Source organism: Tiliqua scincoides, chromosome 8 (genome assembly GCF_035046505.1).
Source record: "Tiliqua scincoides isolate rTilSci1 chromosome 8, rTilSci1.hap2, whole genome shotgun sequence".
Lineage (NCBI taxonomy): Eukaryota > Metazoa > Chordata > Lepidosauria > Squamata > Scincidae > Tiliqua > Tiliqua scincoides.
In genome coordinates this window covers 12592626-12613888 of record NC_089828.1, presented here as the reverse complement: position 1 = coordinate 12613888, position 21263 = coordinate 12592626, and the positions used below count along the sequence as shown (strand labels likewise).

Sequence of the window (21263 nt, the reverse complement as noted above, 5' to 3'; positions counted from 1 at the left end):
CTTGGCAAACTGCCCTCTGTTGCCCCCCTTCCGAGAAAGTTACTCTGCCATCCTTACCCTACAAAGGCTGTGGGCACAGAGATGGTCTCAGGGATCAATCAGCATTGAGGCCTGTTGAGGGTGCTGGGCCCTTGGTTGCTGTGCGTGAATGCTGGCCTCTCATGCTTAGTGTTTCTCAACCAGTTGTATGGGTGCCACCAGTGGTATTTGAGGTGGCGTCTAGTGGTACTTGCGGGACCCCTGGCCACTTGCCACCCGGCAGCAAGACCAGGAACTCAACACAACAAACAGCGGTAGGAGGCTCGGCGTGGTAGAGCATCAAAGCATGCTTTTCCACGCTCAAAAAAGACCACCCATTCACCCTGAGCCTCTTACTGGTGTTTGTCATGTCACATCTGGCATCCCAACCCAGAAGTAACTGGTGGACCGTATGAAGTGGTAAAGCAGAGGACAAATCTTGAGAAAGACTAGAGTATAGCAAACCAACAGGCACTGAAAAGCTTTCTAAAATGTTTGATAATGAAAGGGAAGCTTGCGGAGTGATCTTTCATATGAGAACTGGATTAGTGTTACAGGTATGCCCCTATTTTCATCTGTGAAATATTAGAGGGTGTGTACCAACAGTGTCCTTCAGTTGCACTGTGCTAGTGAAGTTCAAAGAGAAAATAAAGCACGTGATCTGAAGTTAGGTTTTTCTGCAGCTTCAACAGGCCTCCTCCTTTGGCCCTCTGCCAGCCTCAAGGGCCCAGCATCTGTCCCACCTTGATTCCCTCCAGAACAGGGCATGATGGATAATTCCAGTCCCTCCTGCCATACCTGACTGCTTTGCTTCTACCTATCACTTATCTGTTCATCCAGGGAGTCAGCAATGAAAGCCCAGGATCAAGTACAATTGTGCCAGGTCAGACACCCAGAGGACGACAAACCCCATGACTCATCATGAGTAATTGTGAAAGGAAGTGGATGAAACAGCTGCCAACCCACTCACTCCATCCATCCCTTTGATAAGATTTGGAGCCACAAGGGTCTTCAAGCAGACACCTGCACTCTGAGTGTGCGTGTGTGTTTTCTTTCTTAGATATTATAATTAACATTTGCACCCAGTGCAGTGGATCAAAAGGAGAGGGAGAAGCTAAAAATAATCCCTAGCTCCTGAATCATAGATGAGTTTAAGAAGCACTGAGTCACTGAAGTTCATTTCCTTCCCATGAGAGTCTTGGAGAGATAGAAAGGCAAAAATACAGCAAGTTTATGGAAGCTGTGCATTTCTGGGTCCGGTCAGTGCCAGCAGGGGAGACTGCCTTGAACTCCCTGGAGGAAAGGTGGGGTGTGTGTATATATAAATAAGGGCAGTGAGAACATATCAAAAATAATTCTTTTACAAGCAATGGGAGTACATCTCTTCCCCCAATGTTTCCATTGCTGAACTGCGATCATGTACCAATTACTCAGATGAAATAGAAGTAATATAGACCCGGATGCACAGGGGGGAGCTTTACTTTGGAGGGGGGGAGTTGATTTATTCCCCCCCCCCATACACACACCTTAGACTGGTCTACTAATTTGTCATGGCTTTCTTCTCCCCCCCCCCCCCATCGTGGGAATCACAATTTCATGCTAAGTCTAAGAGTTTGGGAAGTCACAAAGAGAGGATGTGCATGCACGCATGCATGTGTCTGACTGTCTGTTAGAAAATCAAACTGGGTCCCACACTATAAGCTGGGGCTAAAGGTGGGTCCCAGTCTGATAACATTAAAAGCTACTATACAAACACATATATTCTTGAAGAAGAAGAAGTTGTAGTTATGACTGGGCAGTGCCAGGTTGCCAGTGACAGATTGCCATGAACTGCCTCCCTAATGGTACTCTCTGCCCACCCCCTATTTGTGTACATGATGCCACCACTACCATCAATACTTAGAGTTCAGAAGATAGCCTGGTGAGGTTGGCCCTTCAATGGGCATGGGCCTTTGACACAGCTATTCACATGTGTACACATGTATTCATCTTATCCATCTATGCATAAGATGGCAGGTCACTGTCCCAGGGCCAGCCCAAGACCTCCTGATGTGGTCAGAGGTGAGTGCCCCTCACTAATCTGCTTCCTGAGGCAATCACTTCAGTTGGTCTCATGCATGGGCCGGCCCAGAGGTATAATGCCTCTCCCCAGCACCTGGGGAATGACATCATGACATCACACAACCGAATGACATCACTGCCCTGGCTTCTCCCTGGAACGGGACTTTGGCACCTCCTCCCAGCATTGCAAAAGGATTCAAGCCTTTCTCGATGTCAAGAGAAAGCATGGTGCAGCCTGCAGCATCACAATGTTCTCCCTGAGGATGGGGCTTTGCTTGGAGCCTTTCCTGAAGCCAGGAGGAGGCCCTGCAAAGCCTGCAGCACCCCAAGGTGACTGGGTGGAGTCTGGGGGGCAGTCATGCACCTCCCCTGGCATGGTGTCTCGGGCATGTGCCCTCAGGCCTAGCCCTAGATATGCCTCTGGGTCAGCCTTGCACTGCTTCAAGAGACTTGGAATCTAAGAATTAAACATGACATTTATACATGCACAGGTTATAGTGGCATTCTTCTAAGCAAAAGTGCCTCTTTTTTTGCCAAAAATATCCAGCCATGTGAGAGACAGCTCTGGATGGAATTGGGGAAGGACAGGTTCACTTTTTCACCTTGAATTGCTTTCCCACCAAAAACTGCCTCTCTGATGTGAAAATTTGTCCATGCAACAACTACTTTTTGAGACTTTCTGTATGCAAAGCATGTGCTCTCCCACTGATAGAATGGGGTGCTTGGCAGGAAGTTCCACAGGAATGGTACCATTGTGGAGACGCATTTTTGTGTGGTTAGGGTGGGTGGGCTGTTACTTCTATCATTTTTATTACCACTTATTGGTTGTTTATATCTGCATTGGTTGTTTGCACGTTGGCTGTTTGAATGTATTTCATTTTATTATTTCATACGTTTTGTTAAATTTTGTAGTTTCTTACTGATTTATTTTGCACTGTGTACTTGTTTATGATTTTGCTACAGCACAATCCTACCCCCCCCCCCCCGAAGCCGGCACAAGGCTGGCTCTCAGCCAGCGAACGTACTGTAAATCATGATTGCAATGACTTGGGAGGAGAATAGGCCAGTGCACTGATATGTGCTGGTCTCGTGGAGCCGGCCCCACTCTCAGAGCAGGTAGGTTTGTTGCGGCTTGAGCAGGCCAGCATGGGGTGGGAGAGGGAGGTGGGAGGGAGGGAGGGAAGAACGGAGGTGGGGAGGGGGGTTTCTGGGTGGGGGGAAGGTGGCCGGGGGGGCAGATCAGGCTCAAGATGGGGTGGGACCAGCCCAACCCCTGGCCAAGGCCCAAGCGGTTTTACTCAGGCTGCTCAGATTTGTGCCCATGAAATTGCAAATAGGAGCAATGGTCGGAGTAAGGGGAAGGAAACCCCTTTACTCCACGTTGCACCCCAGGCTGCACCAAACCTGTGCTGGATACATCACAGGCCAATCAGTCTGCCTGTTCCAGCACAGATTAGGATTGCGTCCTCAGCTGCCTTGAGTGCCTATTGAACAAAGGTGAGGTAAAAATTTTGTAAATACAGTATATATTTTGTCAATCAATGGTTCTCCAATGTCTGTGGCACATCTTCTTCAGTCTTTCAACAGGAAATGCCAAGGATTATTGATTTTAGGACCTCATAGATGCATTTAAAGCACACACTCTTCCACTGAGCTATATGCACCATTCCTACACATTCCTATAAACAAGGACCTAGACACATAAACGCCTGTAAGATGAGTCCCAGTGAACACAACCCTATCCCCCCTCTGTGAGCGGAGCATGCTCTCTTCCAGCCCAGGCTGTCACAAAGGTGCCGTAAGCACAGTGCAACAGCACAGAAGTTAGTGGCACTGGTGGGAAGGCTGGCGCAATCTCACCAGTGCCAGATCCAGATGGAGGGCATGCCAGAGCAGGTAAGGGTTGCTCTGAGCAGTGCAGGGGCAGGGGAAGGGCAAGGAAGGGCAGGCAGGGGATGAAAGAAAGTGGGGGGGAGGGCAGAAGTGGGGGCAGGGGGTGGGCGAATCCAGCCTGGGAGGGCATATCCTATCCCCCTTCCCAGGCCAGATACATTGACACAAAGCAATGTGGACTTCCACCAGCTGCTTAGCAGGCATGGATCTGAGTTGCCCCATTGCAACAGTTAGGGTAAGGTGGATGAATACCTCAATGAGCCTGCCAGGGTGCAGCAGAGCCCGCGCTGGCACCACTGCACCCGAATGCGGGAGGTCGGATAGGATTGGGCTGCCAATCATTGTAAAAAAGGCAGGGGATACAAAATTTGAAGCTCTGCTGCAGGTATCCACACATTCCGAAATCTGGTGGGGAGGTACCAGAGACAGGACCTTTGGGATGATGTCCCAGTGGTTGCATGCCCTTCCCAGGCTCATTTGCCTGGCATCCACATCTAGTACCAGACTAGAACAGGCCAGTACTCCCGAGCCTTTGATGACAAACAACAGAATCTCCCTGCTTCTTCTTTGAGCTCCTTTCCACAGGATGTGGTGATGGCGTCTGGCCTGGACGCCTTTAAAAGGGGATTGGACAAGTTTCTGGAGGAAAAATCCATTACGGGGTACAAGCCATGATGTGTATATGCGCAACCTCCTGATTTTAGAAATGGGTTGTCAGATGCCAGATGCAAAGGAGGGCACCAAGATGAGGTCTCTTGTTATCTGGTGTGCTCCCTGGGGCATTTGGTGGGCCGCTGTGAGATACAGGAAGCTGGACTAGATAGGCCTATGGCCTGATCCAGTGGGGCTGTTCTTATGTTCTTATGAGCTGCTGTCCTCTATGTTTTGGATGCTAGTTTCTGTTGTGTTCAGCTTGCTTTAATATGCATTTTTGTATGGTTTAATAGTAATGTGAAGCTAACTTGAAGACCAATCTGAATGGAAAGAACTCGCACTGTAGGGCTTTTATGTGCAGTAGACAAAACTAGCACAACACACACACATGCTGAGAGAGAGAGGGGGAGAGGGGGAGAGAGAGAGAGAGAGAGAGAGAGAGAGAGAGAGAGAGAGAGAGAGAGAGAGAGAGAAGGGCAGGCCATACAACAGTTCAAATTTTTCTAAGAAGCTGGAGAAGACAAGACTTCTAAATACCATCCCTAGAAGAATTGCCACCAAGAAAAAAAAAAAATGAGAAGTGCATGGTGTCTATCTTGCATCCTTGCACAGCAGCTTGAAGGTTCAAAAAGTGACATGAGGCACCTGCCTTTGAAAGCTGGGCTGGGGGAGATCCCAGGATTCAGACTATTGATTGACGCTCACCTCTATTCTGGGGAAACTGACTGAGCATCAAGAAGAGACAGGGAAAGAACTGGCTCTCCTGATCACGTTGGGGGCTTGGGGCTGTTGTTGTTTTCCTGCTGCTGAATCTAATGGCACAGTGGAGACAGAAATATCTTAAGGATGAGCCTACCTATTCTAATTTTGGAAGATGCCTTGCTTTGCAGAACATTGACTCATCCACGTGCAAAGAATCTTAAACTTCTTTGAGTTTAAGACTTTTTGCACGTGGATGAGTCAATGTAAACTCCTTTGAGTTTAAGACTCTTTTAGGAGTCTTTTCTCACCCCTGCAGAGTTATAATGTGACAAGCCCAGGGGCCAAAATTTCAGCTTTACACAACTATTAAAAGTAGAGGAGCTCTGCCCTCTGGTTGGCAACCTTCGGTCTTGAAAGACTATGGTGTAAGTCTACAGCACCCGGTATTCCCTGGCAGTCTCCCATCCAAGTACTAACCGGGCCTGACCCTGCTTAGCTTCCGAGTAGCTGCAGCAGCTGTTACCCTGCACATGCCCGATCTCATCTAGGGTGCCATCAAGGCCAGCCCATCCATGAGGCCAACTGAAGCGGCTGCCTCAGGAAGCAGATTGGTGGGGGGTACCCATCTCTGTCCACCTACTTGCCTCCACTGCTTCTCCTTCTCCTTCCAGTTCCTGGATTGAAAAAGGAAGAAGGGGGCCGAGAGGAAGTGGAAATGTGGAGGGAAGGAGAGCGCTGAACTAGAACATTGGCAAGTGGGGGGGGGGAGGAGAGGCTTATACATCATCGGAGAAGGGGATGGCATTTAGCATGCCGTCTCACCCATCAGGAAGTCTTGGGCTGGTCCTGGGCCATGTCAGCACTTGGGCTGGTTGATATGGAAAGAACAGTCCCTGAAGCACACAATGCAGATACAACACACAGCATTGATGCTGAACGACAATGAGCAAAATCAATAGATTGCTTTGCAGAACAATTCTTGGCCAGCTTCCTAGTTGGACTGTGCCACCTGTGGTTCAGGTGGAAGACTTTTCTCTTAACCTTTAACAGCTAGAGATGTTTGTTTCCAGTGAGTAAGTCAGGATTACTACACAACCTAAGTCTTACTGAACACAATGGGCTTACTTCTGAGTTTTCAAACACCTCTATTAATGGCTGCCAAACACAAATGAGTTTTAACTTTCCACACCACACACCTCTGTGCTAAGGACACTTGGCCTGCTCAATTTCTGCCCATCAGGTATTTGTTAAAAGAGATGGAGCTTTGCCAAACCACTTCCAATTTGCCTGTCTGAGCAGCTCAGGGGTCGGAGGCATAGCCCCCCTTTCAGCTTGAGTCTGCTGTGTTGAATCGGAGTACCTAACAACCAAAAATAATCCTCTGTCTAGAGCAGGGGTCTCCAAACCCCGGCCTGGAGGCCAGATGCGGCCTGCGGCCAGCCTCTGATCCCTGGGAGCCTCTGGCACAGTTGATCAAACACAACCAGAGTTGTACTTGTGGGGTGGGGGAATGGGCATACATTTAAATGTGTGCTTTATTTCTTGAGCTGTGTTGGTGCTGGGCATTTGAGCCCATTCATTTTTTTGTTCATCTAAGTTCCATCTCTTTTTAATTTAAATTTTATTATTTAATTTTTTTTTTCTGGCCCTCAACACTGTACCGGATATTTGATGCAGCCCTGTTTAGAGTTTAGAGAACCCTGGTCTAGAGTTAGCTTTATTGAACCAGCCATCCCAGCGCACCCTTGAGTTAGGGGAACCAGATGAAACTGCTCTGAGTAGCGGAGTTCCTTTAATCCATTTCTGCCCAGTCCACAGGTGTACACATTTGATCCCTGTCCTGTACATGCAACATTGGGCAGAAATGGCTTGTGTCATTAGAGCATTTGCAGAACAGTTTGTTCATCGCCTATCTGTCTGCTCTTTTCTCCTATGCAAAAATGGCCTGAAAGAGTTTTCAGTTAAAAATGCTCATTGTTTCATAGTTCTGGCTTTTTATTAAAAGTTTCAGAGCTCAGTGTGCATGTTCTGCCATATTAGGACAGAAATGAAACATATGCAGGCAGATGGCAGGCAGAGGAGAGGTGGGGAGTGGAAAATGTGTTTCTCGAGAAATCACTGATGCAGCAAGATCCCTTTGCTGTAGGAAGTGAAAGAATGAAAAGAAACAGCACATAAATAGGAAACTAGCTCACCAGGTGCTACATCTTTAGGGGAAATTCCACCAAACATATATATATATATATATATATATATATATATATATATATATATATATATATATATATAATTCTTATATTATCTTTTCACATATATATATAAAGATAATTCTTCAGCATAAAGACCCACAAATGGTTTCCTTACAGCAGCTGTTTTCAATGTGAGGGCACACCAGATCTTCTTCTTCAGCCATTACAACACTTGCCCTCACATTTACTTGTGAGTAGGCGACACCAGCATGGTCCTGTTGCAATGAATGCAGCTCCCAAAAACACCTGAGAAAGAAGTCCCTCCCTCCAAGCAAATGAATGTATTGAGCCCTATGGAAAGCAAAACTAAGCCTCATGGTCACATTTACTCGTGAGTAAGCAAACGTGCCTTGGGTGGTGTGAAAGATCAGGTGAAAGAGAGTGCTGATAAGGTGAACCTTTTTGAGACTTGCAAAGCCAGTTGGATCCTGGTTTAAACAGAATTTCTTAAATTGAACTGGGCACCGGGTAGGGCTGAAAACCTTACTGATTTTGGAGGGTGGGGTGTTATTGCAGGCAGGCTACAAGGGAAATTCACTTGGAGGAACAGGGCTGGCTTCTGTCTATTTATTTGTTTTATTTTACCTATTTATACTTATTTTAATTTGCCTGATGATATCACTTCCACCATGACATCACTTCTGGTGGGTCTTGGACAGATTGTCATTCTAAAAAGTGGGTCCCAGTGCTAAAAATTTGAGAACTGCTGTAATAAGGTGTTAGTAAGTTGACACCCCCATGTAAAACTATATTAAGTATGGGGGTGGGGAGGTCAGGCAACCACTGTGAGCTAGAACATTATTGCTGCTGGCCCACCAAGAATGAAGGAAAACAGCATCCACCATCATCACAGAAAAAGGAGTGTTTAAGGATTTGGCCCCATCCTCCCCAAAGAAGGCATCAGCAGTGAGCTCCTGGGACAGGCCACCAGCACTTGCCCAAGGCCGCCTTGTACTGACACCAGCTGTACCTACAGTAATTTGCTCCGGGGGAAAGAAGGTCCTACTGGTACCAATAAGAGATTCCCCCCCCCCTTTGGGGGAATGTTTCTTTTTCTTTTTAGTTTGGGAGATGATGGCTCAATCCAGATCAGAACCATGCGGGGGTGGGGGGAGTCAAGTCCCACACACACACACACACACACACACACACACAACATGGTCCCAGTCCAGATCAGGACACCTCATGGCTGATATTTTCATTTGAAAATTCAAGCATGCAGACCTCAATGATGTGATAGTAGTATCATGTCATTCTGACATTTATTCCCTTCCTTCAACCTGCCCCAGGGCACGTCAGCCTAGTGGCTCATAGGACTGGCTCTTAAGTATTATTTTGGTCAGACTGTTTCTCCCCATGACACATTTTTGGCATCATTTCCCACTCATGTAACTAAAATGTCATATTTCAGTGACTAAAATGTGCATCTGATTTAAATATAGCTCTGTTCTGCTTTCTCTTCTACATGAACAATGTTCACACATGTTGATAGGCACAAGAGTGGTTCAAAGGCTCTTTTTGCGTAATGTATGAAAAATAATGCCCTTAGAGTTTGGCATGTTTTTCAAGCTTTTATGTTTTGTGTCATAATCCAGCCAGGACCCGATGAAATAGGAAAAATACTAATGGAGTGTAAAGATGGACAGGTAGTAGGTAGATTGGGATCTATTGGCAAATTTATTGATAAATATGGTGATTTGTGGAGGTCAGCAAGGGCTTCTGACTCATAATGCTTTAACCCAGTCATTCCCATACTGTGGGTTGGAACTCACTGTTGAGTCCTGACCTGATTTTTGGTAGATCGCCAAAGGGTGATGGAAAGATCAGATAACTAATTGCCTCAAACCCTGAGGCTATTGAAAAATCAGATACTGTGGCTGCTAATTACCCTGCAAAGAGCTCAGCTCCTGCAGTTTGCAAGATAGCTGCTGACTGCCCTGCAAGGAGCTGAGCTCCTGCAGTTTGCAACCATGTGTAAATATATAAAGTTTGAGGGTCTTTTTTCTGGTTATTATTACTTACAAATAAAATATTATTTCTTTCTAGATCTTCCTTAAAAGTCTGGTAAACCTAGGTGGGTCCCGATAGAGTGACCTTTTTAAAAGTGGGTCCTGGAGCTAAAAAGTTTAAGAACCACTGGTTTAAGCATAGTAAGAAAAATTGCAAAACACACACACACAAACTCTGTGATGAGTGGCCTGGTTTAATCTCTTATCCTTTTCAGTGTTCCTCACCTATAAGAGTAATACTTTTTTGAGCATGTCTTTGTACAGCTATGTTGGCCAGGTTTCAGAGTCATGAATTTGAATTCTTGATCCATAAGAACATAAGAATAGCCCCACTGGATCAGGCCATAGGCCCATCTAGTCCAGCTTCCTGTATCGCATAGCAGCGCACCAAATGCCCCAGGGAGCACACCAGATAACAAGAGACCTCATCCTGGTGCCCTCCCTTGCATCTGGCATTCTGACATAGCCCATTTCTAAAACCAGGAGGTTGCACACACATCATGGCTTGTAACCCGTAATGGATTTTTCCTGCAGAAACTTGTCCAAGTATCTCGCATGTCAATTTGTATGTGTGTACCAAGTATGGCCCATGGGGTACAACAGGTAATTGACACATCTGAGCCACCATTTTGCTCTTGGCTTTTCAGATTAGATCCTGAAAGCACGAAGCCTGCCCATCCATGATATTAAGGCTCATGTCTGATCTGTGGGTCTGGAAATTCCCTGATCACATTTCGATTCAACCTTGAGCTCATTAGGTGGCCTTCTTAAGCAAGGCCATTAAGGTGGCCTTCTGTATTAGCCTCAGTCCCCACATCTGTAAAATGGGAATAATACTACTGGCCTATTTCACAGAGTAATTGTAAGGCTTGAGATAATGTATGTGAAGTGTTTTTGAACACTCCAAAGCATTGCATAGATTTTGTGTACCATTTTTGTAAAAATCTTTTAAAAATTGACCTTCTAATCACAGTTCCAGAAAAAAGGAAAACCTTGAGAATCTACTTACGCGTACAGCATACGATATCCCAGTCTCCAAACTGGATTCGCCCCTCTGCCCAAGGTCTTTGCCCTGTTTGGTTATGAAAGCAGATTCCTCAGAGCCCAACAAACATTTGCCCTCCTGAATGTTTGCAATTGCCTTCAGTGACTTGTCCACGTCTCCCTGGGGATAAGGACTGGACAGGCAGCTGGTGAGGCTGATTTCTGGGGAGGTCGGGCTGCTCGGAACAGTGACACATTCTGTGAGTTTAATTCTCGGCACCTCTTTAGTCCGTAAGCAGAAGTTCTTTAAGCTTGGGAGCGTGGAAGGGTTGGCCAGCTTAATGTTAGCCATGCGAGGTATCAATGTGCAGAAAGCGATGGAGCTCTCTGGCGTCCCTATGGCGACATCTTCAATGGGCATGGTAGGCATTGAGGAATGAGAAGACGAAGAGCCTTTAAGATGTAGAGGTGGTCCACTTTGTGCATCTTCCTCAAATGATGTGATAGACTCATTTCTAAAACGGCTATACTTAGCCCTGTGAAGCATCCCGGGGTCTCTCAACAGTCCTACATACAGTATGTGTCCACTGTGGCTGTGTGGAATGCGTTCTCTCATAGCCTTCGAAGTTCAGTCGTTGAAGCCTCTCTGCCTAAACTGGCTGCCTTCTTATGAATGAGAGAAAGTAATATGGAATTAAGCAAACCAGAACAATTTTGAACACGAAAAATAAGAGAGCCGATTTGGTTGCTGTCGGTGTTCTTGACAGCTTCCCAACTGGCTTCTTCCTTTTAATAAACCCAGTTTCGCTCTGCCCGGACATCTGGGCTATTGGAAACAAAGTGTGAATGAAATACACACACAGGTAAATCAAAAGAGAGTTACAGCTGTTTAATCTGAAGATCTGTACCCCATTACTGCGTTCATAAGCAAGCAATCTCTAAATTGTCCTCAGCCTTGAACATTCATTGCTGTAGCCCTGTATCATTCATAGTATAGCCTTGGATGCAGTTAAAAAGAGAGAGAGAGAGAGAAAGAAAGAAAATTACTATTTCATATCAAAACACTACACAAGAGCTGAAATCTCTATCCTTATATCAGCAAAAAAAAAAAAAAAAAGATCTTTCCTTAGCCTTGCTCTTAGCATTTTTATACTGAATTACTCTGTTGAAAAATATATATTACTTATCTGCAATCTGCAATTTTGAAAATTCTATATTCACACAAAGAATACAGGGGGGAAAATCCCACGTAAAATAATTCTGTGGATGTAGCTCGGTTGCTCTCAATAGAAACCTGGCTAATTCTTGAAAGGTTCCTTCAGCACTATAATATCCAAAAATACTCCAAAAAGATTTATGATCCGGTACAATTTTACTTCAGATCTTCAGATTCATCATCAATCAAGGGAAACATTATAGAGAAGCATCTCTGGAAGCCTTTGAGTCATCAGTAGATTTTCCTCAGTAGCCAGGTCATGGTAGCTTATTTTCTATGAAAGATGAGAGCAGGAGAAGGTTGCAGTTTTTATGAATGAAGTTTTCTGAATGAATTTCACTGTGTGCAAGCTAAATAAATCTGTGAATGAAGCTGAGAATGGCTGTAACTGACTGACAGTCCCAGGGGTGTTTAATTTTCAGCCAATCAGGAGAAAGCTTGATGACTCATGCACCATAAATACACTAAACTAGTAGCCATTCGAAATGTGACTTTTGGTGATGGGGGCAGTCTTAATGTACTGGGAGGTAGTGAATGGATGAAGACATCAATCACTGCAGTTTCTAATTCATTTTCATTTGTTCTTTCTTTTGTTGCTGTTGAGAAAAACGTGTTTCTGTGCTTCTTTTTCCTGCAATGCAGCATGAGCAGGTTAGGGGGGGAAAAATGTTTTCCACTAACATTAGTTCATATGTTTTAAAACCCTGGGGGGAAGCAGTGATGTATCTCGTTCTTAGCAATGGAGTTCCTTTTTATTGACTCTTGGTTCAATATCTAATGACACTTCCTGTGCCTATCAAATTTACTCCAAAGACATGATGAAAACTGCAAACGACTGAGCACACAGGAAGTCAGGATCTGAGTAAGCAGTGCAATAAAATACATTGCATCCTCTGAAACTGCTAGCAGCCTTAGCCATTAGGGAGGAATACAAAGCTGCATCAAACTGAGCAACTGACCTGCTCATTACTGGGGCTGTGCATTAAAAAAAAATCCAAAATCTGTGCCAAAAAAAACACTGAATTTTGTTCCTGTATAAATGATGCAAATATTGTATACATATGCGCTCATTTTGATTGTTAGTCTCTATGCCTGATAGAGGGCAGGAAGAAACTGAAACATTCTACCCTGACCAATGACCAGTCCTAATGCCTTCTGAGATTCCACCAGACATTGTCCATGAAGTATTTATGCAACCGTAAGCCCTATCTGGTTCAAAACTGTGCAGCCTTAACTTCCCACTCACGTTGCATTTCTCAGCTGTGGGTTTGGTCCATAGCTGGGCTCATTCAAATACCTGTCATTTCAGGGATCAAGGCACACTGAAACATTGCCCCTGACTTCTGCAGGACACATGCATTGGCTGCTTTAACCAGCCCAGTTTAGCACATTGACAATGAAAGAAAAACAGATAGGATGCACTTCAGTGCACGTTAGTAATGTTCATTTAACTCCAGTGCACTTCCAAGGAAGCTCCGGACTGATGTACTGTAGTGAATAACCTTGCAGTAGATATCACCAAATGGAACCTCAAGGTGCTTGCATAAGGCTTGTGATACAGAGCAAGACTAGAGTCTCTCTAGTCCAGAGACTCCCAGAAGAACATAAGAATGGACAAGAATACACTGGCTCTTACTTAGCAAAAACAGTGTGTGACTTAGTCTATGATGCAATTCTCTGAAGTCTACAGGGGAGAACTTTTGGATCATCTCATTTGGTAGCAAAAAACAGGTCCAGAGTTCATGGCTAAAAGAAAAACTTGTGCCAACCTGAAAGCACTTCCAAGAGAGGTAGATGTTGTCAACAGCGATTAGAAAAGACTCTACCCCTCTAGAGATGTGGTTAATTTAAACAGGTAGCATCGTAGACTGAAGGCTTGGGAATGTGGTGGCGTTGTCTTGACGTTGTGCTTTTGTCTTCTACCTTTAACCTTTCTTTCTTCTTTCCTTAGTTTCCCTCAGGTAGTGGATGGCTGGATTTGGGCTCTGGAAAGCCTAAACTGCCCCCTCCCCTCCAGATTTGGAAACTCTTCATTTCTTTAAATGACATAAATATTCAGTTTCATAGTTCACATCTAGCAGATTCAGAGGCTATGAAACCTCCTGGGAAGCATGCGCTCAGAGTCTGGGGAGTTGCTATCAGACGGTTTTAGGGTCTGGGTCAGAACAGATAAAAATTCACATAATACAGAATGAGTATCAAGCTTGGTGGTGCAACAGGCATACCATCCAACCCCCCTCCCCGCCCTCTTACTTATAACCTCTTTCTCTCTACATCTCTCTAAAAGGTTAATCTGCTCTGGTCAGTGGCCAGATTTTGCCACTGGTATGTTTGCTCTGGTACCACTGCTCTGGTATGTTTGGCCAGATTTGCCAAACATACAGCTGCCATTGCCTGGCCTTCTCTGATGTCATGGAGACATGACAGCCTTGGCCTAGTAAGGAGATGTCTTTGGGGTATGGAGGTTCAGGAGAAACCTGTGTGAAACTGAACCTCCCCCATCTCTGTCAGCACACCATGACCTTTAAAATGGCATGTTGTTGGTGCAGACTAGCTCGGTGGTCTCAGAGTATCTTGACAAAAATAGGTACCTCTCCATGCTTATATGTCAAGCCTTTTTGTGTTAGGATGTTACATCCAAACTCTATCATAGCAGAGATCCCAGCTGGGAGGGTTATCTATCTAGCATCCAACATGGTAGCTAATCCACTCTTGGCATTTTGGGTACCTTGTGAGGGGCTTACATTATCCCAGCACCATGGCTTTTCTTTTAATGCCGATACTGTAATGTTCATCTGTTAGGACTTTTTGTGAAAGTTTTCCTTTCTCATCTTCCCAATGATGTTGGCATGCAAAGGAACTGAAAAGCATCAAAGAAAGACTCACCTACCTAGAGGCACCAGAGAGTGGGTTTGTGGTGTAGGAGGAGATGCATAATAACACACTGTTTTAGTAAGTCACAGGGTGTAGCACATGTGAAACGAGATTTTCAAAAGCTCTTCTATTAAAAAAAAAAAAAGGAAAGAAACAATCAGAAATAGAAAGCTGGTGCAACATTGCTTGAATGTTCTCTGCCAAAACAAGGGGAGGAAAAAGCCTTAGTAGAAGTAGGAGGAAGTGATAAAAGCTCTTTTTCAAATTGAAAAAGGCAAGTTGAAGTTTCAAACAGCCCTTGAGCATACGGTTACCATTCCCTTCATTTAGCTCGTTTCCTCACTGTTGTTTACAAAGTGTAGTCATTCATCTGAATCAAGTTGAAGAAAAGGGGCCCACATTTTAAACCTTATTGCATTCATTCTCTGCCTGATGTTTGGATTTCAGGTGTTCCGGTGCCATTTTCGGTTCCCCCCTGCACTTGTATAGGGAAAAACCAATAAATGTGGCACCGTGTCCAAAAGAACTCATGATAACCAGAGCAGCCACCAGTATGTCCTGGAATGCAGATGGCTTAAATCTCTTTCATCGCAATCCTGTACATGGCATACTTACTCAGGACTAAGTCTCATTGAGGCTTAGGGCGCAATCCTAACCAACTTTCCAGCAGCGACGTAAGGGCAATGCAACACCAAGGTAAGAGAACAAGCATTGCCTTACCTTGAGGAGGCCTCAATGTCTGCCCCCCAACTGCAGGATGCAGCACATGCCCCACTGGCACAGCTATGCCAGTGCTGGAAAGATGATTAGGATTGTGCCCTTACTCTCCCAGCAATATGTGGATAGGATTGCAGCCTTTGTTTCGGAATTTGGAATTTTGATCAATTTGTTGCTGGAACTAAGGGCCCAATCCTATCCAATTTTCCAGTCCTGGTGCAGTTGTGCCAGTGGGGTGTGCGCTGCACCCTGTGGTGGAGGGGCAGTCACTGGGGCATTCTCAAGGTATGGGAACATGTGTTCTCTTTCCATGGGGCTGCATAGTGCCTACACTGGAGTTGGAAATGTTGGATAGGATTGGGCCCTAAGTTCCTCCAAGGAGTGGTTATTGGAAGGGAAGAGTGCATAAAGTAGCCGTGAGCCTCTTTGAAGCCATCACTGGAGCCAAAGTTCCTCTCAAGGCCAGAGGTCATGCGGCTGCAGCTCCTTCTTGCAAGTCCTCCATGTCATATTGAATTATTTATGCTTATATTTATCTGATGCAGTTGTATAGCAAACAGGGCATAAAAGACCTTCAGCCTGAAGAACACCCTTTGGCCATGTGGCCTCTATCAGCCGGTAGTAAGAGGCAACTTGCTTGTTTACTATGAGAAGCCCAAGAACTCTGCCAACTTTCTTATGTTTATTTATTGACTTGTGGTGTTTGCATATCACTTTTTAGGCCAAGGCCTTTCAAAGCACTTTATGCACAATTGAAAAACAGTAAATCATCAAGTGATGGCTGGCTCTTAAGGACAAGGCTGGCCTGATGAAGAGATGTCCACCGAAAGAGATGGCCACCAAAACAAGATGCCCTCCAAAATGGCCACCAGGAAAAGCTGGCAGCTGATGATACTTTAAGTGGGGGGAGGGGGGTTATTCTCCATTGGGCCACAAGAGTCATCCACAGCAGCAGCAAGAGGTGGAGACAAGATGGCAACAGTCTTCATTCCAGTGCAGATCCTTTTCCAAGAACCCATGCCAGTATATATTACCTAACACATAAACAGAAGGTATCGCTTTTGCAACATATTAAAAAGTGGCATCTCCAAAACTGCCAGTCTCATGAATGGTTGGTGTGGCATTTATGGCATGGGAAACTGTACATTAAATATGTTCCTGATATAAGGGACCGTGATGAAAAAAATAAAGTCATGTGTGTTGCTGAATTGTGTACATAACTCCAGACTGGGTGTCAGTCTGCATCTCTTCATCTTCTAATCAAGGCCATGGGAACCAATTACTTTATAAGAAATAGGGCTTACTTTATAAGGAATAAGGAGCAGCCCCAAGAAACAATGCTACTGCAATGTGGTTTTTGTAAGCCACCTTGGGCATTTGTTTCGGCATAGGAAAGGCGGGAGATAAATCTTTTAAATAAATAATAATGCGTTTGGGTCCATCCTGTTAAAAAAAATTTTCAACTGGGGGGTTAGGATACAGTCCTGGAACATGCTGGAATCCCTAGCATGTATGCACTTCTGAAACAGACGCCTGCGTTGACTCGGACATGTCGTGAGAATGGATGATGGCCGGATCCCAAAGGATCTCCTCTATGGAGAACTTGTGCAAGGAAAGCGCCCTACAGGTAGACCACAGCTGCAATACAAGGACATCTGCAAGAGGGATCTGAAGGCCTTAGGAGTGGACCTCAACAAGTGGGAAACCCTGGCCTCTGAGCAGCCCGCTTGGAGGCAGGCTGTGCAGCATGGCCTTTCCCAGTTTGAAGAGACACTTGGCCAACAGTCTGAGGCAAAGAGGCAAAGAAGGAAGGCCCATAGCCAGGGAGACAGACCAGGGACAGACTGCACTTGCTCCCAGTGTGGAAGGGATTGTCACTCCCGGATTGGCCTTTTCAGCCACACTAGACGCTGTGCCAGAACCACCTTTCAGAGCACGATACCATAGTCTTTCGAGACTGAAGGTTGCCAATATACTTGACCACTGCCTTGTACATAAATCTGAATTAAGTCTATTATGCACAATATTAAACTATAAGTTTATTATATGGTCTATTTGTGTGCTACGGTGGCAATAATCTTATTTAGAGTCTACACTTGAGTTCTTGCAGCATTTCACTCTTCTCACATTATTGCCTTTTTCATCTACTACAGCCATTGACTTATGCAACCAACTGCCCCGCCCAGCCCCCCAACTAAAATTGCAAGGTATCTGGCTGTGTTCTTTGAAAAGATGACCAGAGAACTAAAGCCCTAAGAATTAAAACTGAGATGCTACCAAAGGGGGTCCTGGCTTGGCTAGCTGTTGTGTCGAACCTCTCCTCCTGACATCTGCAAGCAGGTTATACTGACTATCACCAGATATTGCAACATGCTCTCCTTCAAAAAGAGAGAACAAATCCTCTCTTTTCTCCAAAGGCTCTTTTAAAAAAAACCTTCCCACCACGCAGAGAAGGGAGCAACAACAGGCTTTATTGACTTCTTCCTCAGGAGAGCTTTAAACTGCAGTGGAGGCTTCCCGTCACATGCATTTGCTCATGTTAATTCTCACTGTGTGGGTGAGACAGACTGCAGTCACATTTGCTGCCTTGTGAGTGAAGGGCGGACCAGGAGCCGAGAGGCATGTGCCGCTGCCAGGGCTGGTTTTGCTCAGTGCAGAAGTCTAGAATCACGTTAGGAGCCTGCTCATGCAAAATGCATTCCTTGTGAAAGTCTTTAAAAAAAAAAAAATAAAGCCCAATCAAAGGGAAGCAATCGTGATCAGAATGACATGTGTTGGCACCCCCACGAGGAGATGGGAAAATGCACGCAGGAGCCGGTTGTTGCTTTTTAGACACAAGCACTGCTTCACTTCTGTCAGCTTTCCCTAGGCAAATACTGAAACAATATTTTTTAGAACTAGAGACATTCTGCCTAATGTTTGGCTGGTTGTTTATGCGATATAGGAATTCAGCCTTTTTCTGTGCACAACTCTCTTCTCCTAAAAATGGGAGGTAGCCATGCTGGTCTATTGGGGGGGGGGGGGGACCTAAAAGGCAAGAAAGGACTTTATTAGGACCAACTCTTATAAAGTAGTTAGCAAGCCCCTGAATTCTCCAGAAGTCTGCTTCATGCTGGATGTTTAGCAAAACAAGGGGCAGGGTAGAGGACTAAGCCATTTTGCTTCTGTGTCCCAGAAGCCCTTGGTGCAAACTGAAATCTGTCCTGCAGCTAGCATGAGTCTGCATGAAACCTTATCTGAAGACTCTCGTGCACTCAGGGCTGGCCTGTCCACAAGGCACCGCAGCCCTCACCTGCCTACCACACTTACTCTGCTGCTCTATTCCTCTGCTCCTTATTGAATTCAAGGAGAAGATGGAGGTGGCAGCTGGTGCAACACTGGCTAAGAGGGGGGTGGTACTGGCACAAGACTTCTGGTAGCCAGGAGGCAGAGGAATAACATACTACCTGCTGCCGGAGACAGTGACCTCATGGTGTCTCATGACATCACTTGCGGGTTCTCCTTGGAGGAGGGGTGTTCGCTGTGGTGCACCCAGGACAGGAACCCCTCACTCTCTGCCTTAATTATACCTTTGCCAGGTCTTGGGCTGGCCCTGCATCTGAAAAGCTAGGGGTCATCACTCTAGACCAGCAATTTTCAATCACTGCACTGGGGCACAATGGTGTGCAATGAACGGTCGCTGCAAGAATCGGGGGAGGGTCATAGTAGTAGGGCCAATGGGGGATTTGAGCCCCCCCATCCTCGCCAGCAGCACAGTGTGCCTTGTCAAAAACCAAAAGGTGTGCCTTGAGAATTTTAGCACCTCTCCAGGGTGCCATGAGATGAAAAAGGTTGAGAACAGCAGCTCTAGCCTATTCTTGATCATTATCCTTCCACCTTCAACCCCCACTAACATTTCAGGAGACCACTGTACTTCCTACCCATACTGCCTGGCAGGAAATCCTATATGCATGGTGTGGGAATAGGTCAGGGAAGCATGCAAGAATGAGTTTGAGATATCATGCAACATGGACAGTATGCGCCTATGTTCCTTCCTGCTTTTGAGGTATGGGGTGGGGGCTGAGTGTCTGCACACATATCTCACCCACACACATTCTCTCCATTCTTCACTGCCTGGCCTGTTCTGTTAAGTGTATTTAAATCCTTATTGAAGATTAACTTCTACACTCTGACATTTTCAAACTGATCTCCTGTACCTTTTCCTTCTCCTCCTCTCTTGTGACTGTGAAATCTTTTGGGGAGGAAGGGGACTTCAAGAGCAGATACAAGTCCTGCAAAGCAGCCTGACTCCCAGAGAATGAGCTTTAGTCAGGAGCTTGCTTTCTTCCCTCCCTCATTGCCAAGACCTCTGCCCCCATCACTGGCCAGAATCCATTCCAGCAAGAGTACAAGTTTACAAAGATGTAAAAAAGATGGAAGATGTTCCAGGCAGAGCATTGCCTGGTGTATGCTTCTTTTAGAAGTTACTGGAGGCTTTTGTTGTGATGTTTGTAAATATACAGCTTTGAGCATGGGTGGAGGTAGGTAGCATATGCTCCTGCAAGCAACATCAACTGTGTGTGCCTTCTAGTCATATCCACAGCTACTACGTACCAGTTACTTCCCTTAGGTTTTTCACTATAGCCTCTCAGATCAAATCCCACCGTATCTCTTCTAGACTCCATGGTCCATGCTGTCTTCTTCACTGGCCACCTAAAGGGAGGAGTCACCAGATGCTCACACTTCAGCACATCCCCTAAGATAGATGTACAGGATCCAAAAGGGACTGTCAGGGAGTTCTTAAGCCTCAAAGCCAGCTGATGGTCTTTATCAAGCTACACTGGTGGGCCTGATTTCCTGACTGCTAAAAGATTAACCCTAATCTTCAAGCAGCTACTTCCTTTATTGCTCACCTCACTGCTTTTGTCAGGGTATTAGTCTGCTGCTGTCAGGAAGACACAGGCTGCTGTGTCTTTATAGCAGTCTCCTTTGGAAGAAAAAAAAAAAAAACCAGAAAAGTATGCTGTAGAAAGCTCATGTAATGATGCTCAAGGAAACTAGGTAAACTGCAAGACTTGGAGGAGACCCAAATCTGCTTATCAAGAGACAACCTTGTGGCAGTCATTATTCTAGCCTGTTGTTACCTATCAAAGAAGCATCTTCTACTCATGTGCAAGTCCTTGTCATACCATACTGAAATACTGGCAGCAGCTGCACCATTCATGACACCACCACCAATTCTCAAGGCTCCTCAAAAGTCACTCAAAGCTGTGTGGTGTTCAGCTGCTTCTAACCTTTCAAGTTTCTCCCCCTCACCCCAAGGGATTCAAGGTACCAGCAGTGCTTTAATATAAATAGCTACAGGAAACACTGTGTACAGTCAGTTCGTGTGCAAGAACAAATCTGGACTGACTGTTAATGATTAGTCTCTCTCTTTAGAGATTCCTCTTCAGAAGATTTCATTTACCATCATGGGGGAGAGTAAATCCCATTAACACAATACATCCAGAGCCCGTTTCATTATAGAGTGCCTACTACTATCCCATTCCTGTTTAAATTTTGCAATACAATATGCCAATGCAGACTATTCATTGCAGAACTCACCTTCTTTCAGGTTGAAGTGAGCTGGTTCACACATGCATATCATTCACTCCATGACAACCAACATCAAGTAATGGTTTGCATGTATGAATAGACCAGGGCAGATTTAACACCCCAGGCAGAACATTCATGGCCTCTCATCAGCAATTTTTCAGTGCAGCTGCCAGTGATTCCCAGTGATTAGTACAAACACTAATTCATCACACATGCACTTTTTCTCCACTAATCTTGCATTCATACACAGGTACTTTGAGCAGTTCACATTGCTGCCCCACAGGAAGTGAGATGTGCCTGTGGGGTCTTTCA

At 45.4% G+C, this 21263-nt stretch overlaps 1 protein-coding gene across 1 annotated transcript in view; it reads right to left on the bottom strand.

Annotated features, from left to right (window-relative positions):
* The window catches only part of SHC4 (SHC adaptor protein 4), a 54018-nt gene extending 42832 nt beyond the window's left edge, over window positions 1–11186 (bottom strand). The window contains exon 1 of the mRNA XM_066635427.1: window positions 10596–11186. Coding sequence (XP_066491524.1) covers window positions 10596–11186 — 591 coding nt within the window. The remainder of the gene's footprint in view (window positions 1–10595) is intronic.
* Window positions 11187–21263: the final 10077 nt, after the last annotated feature.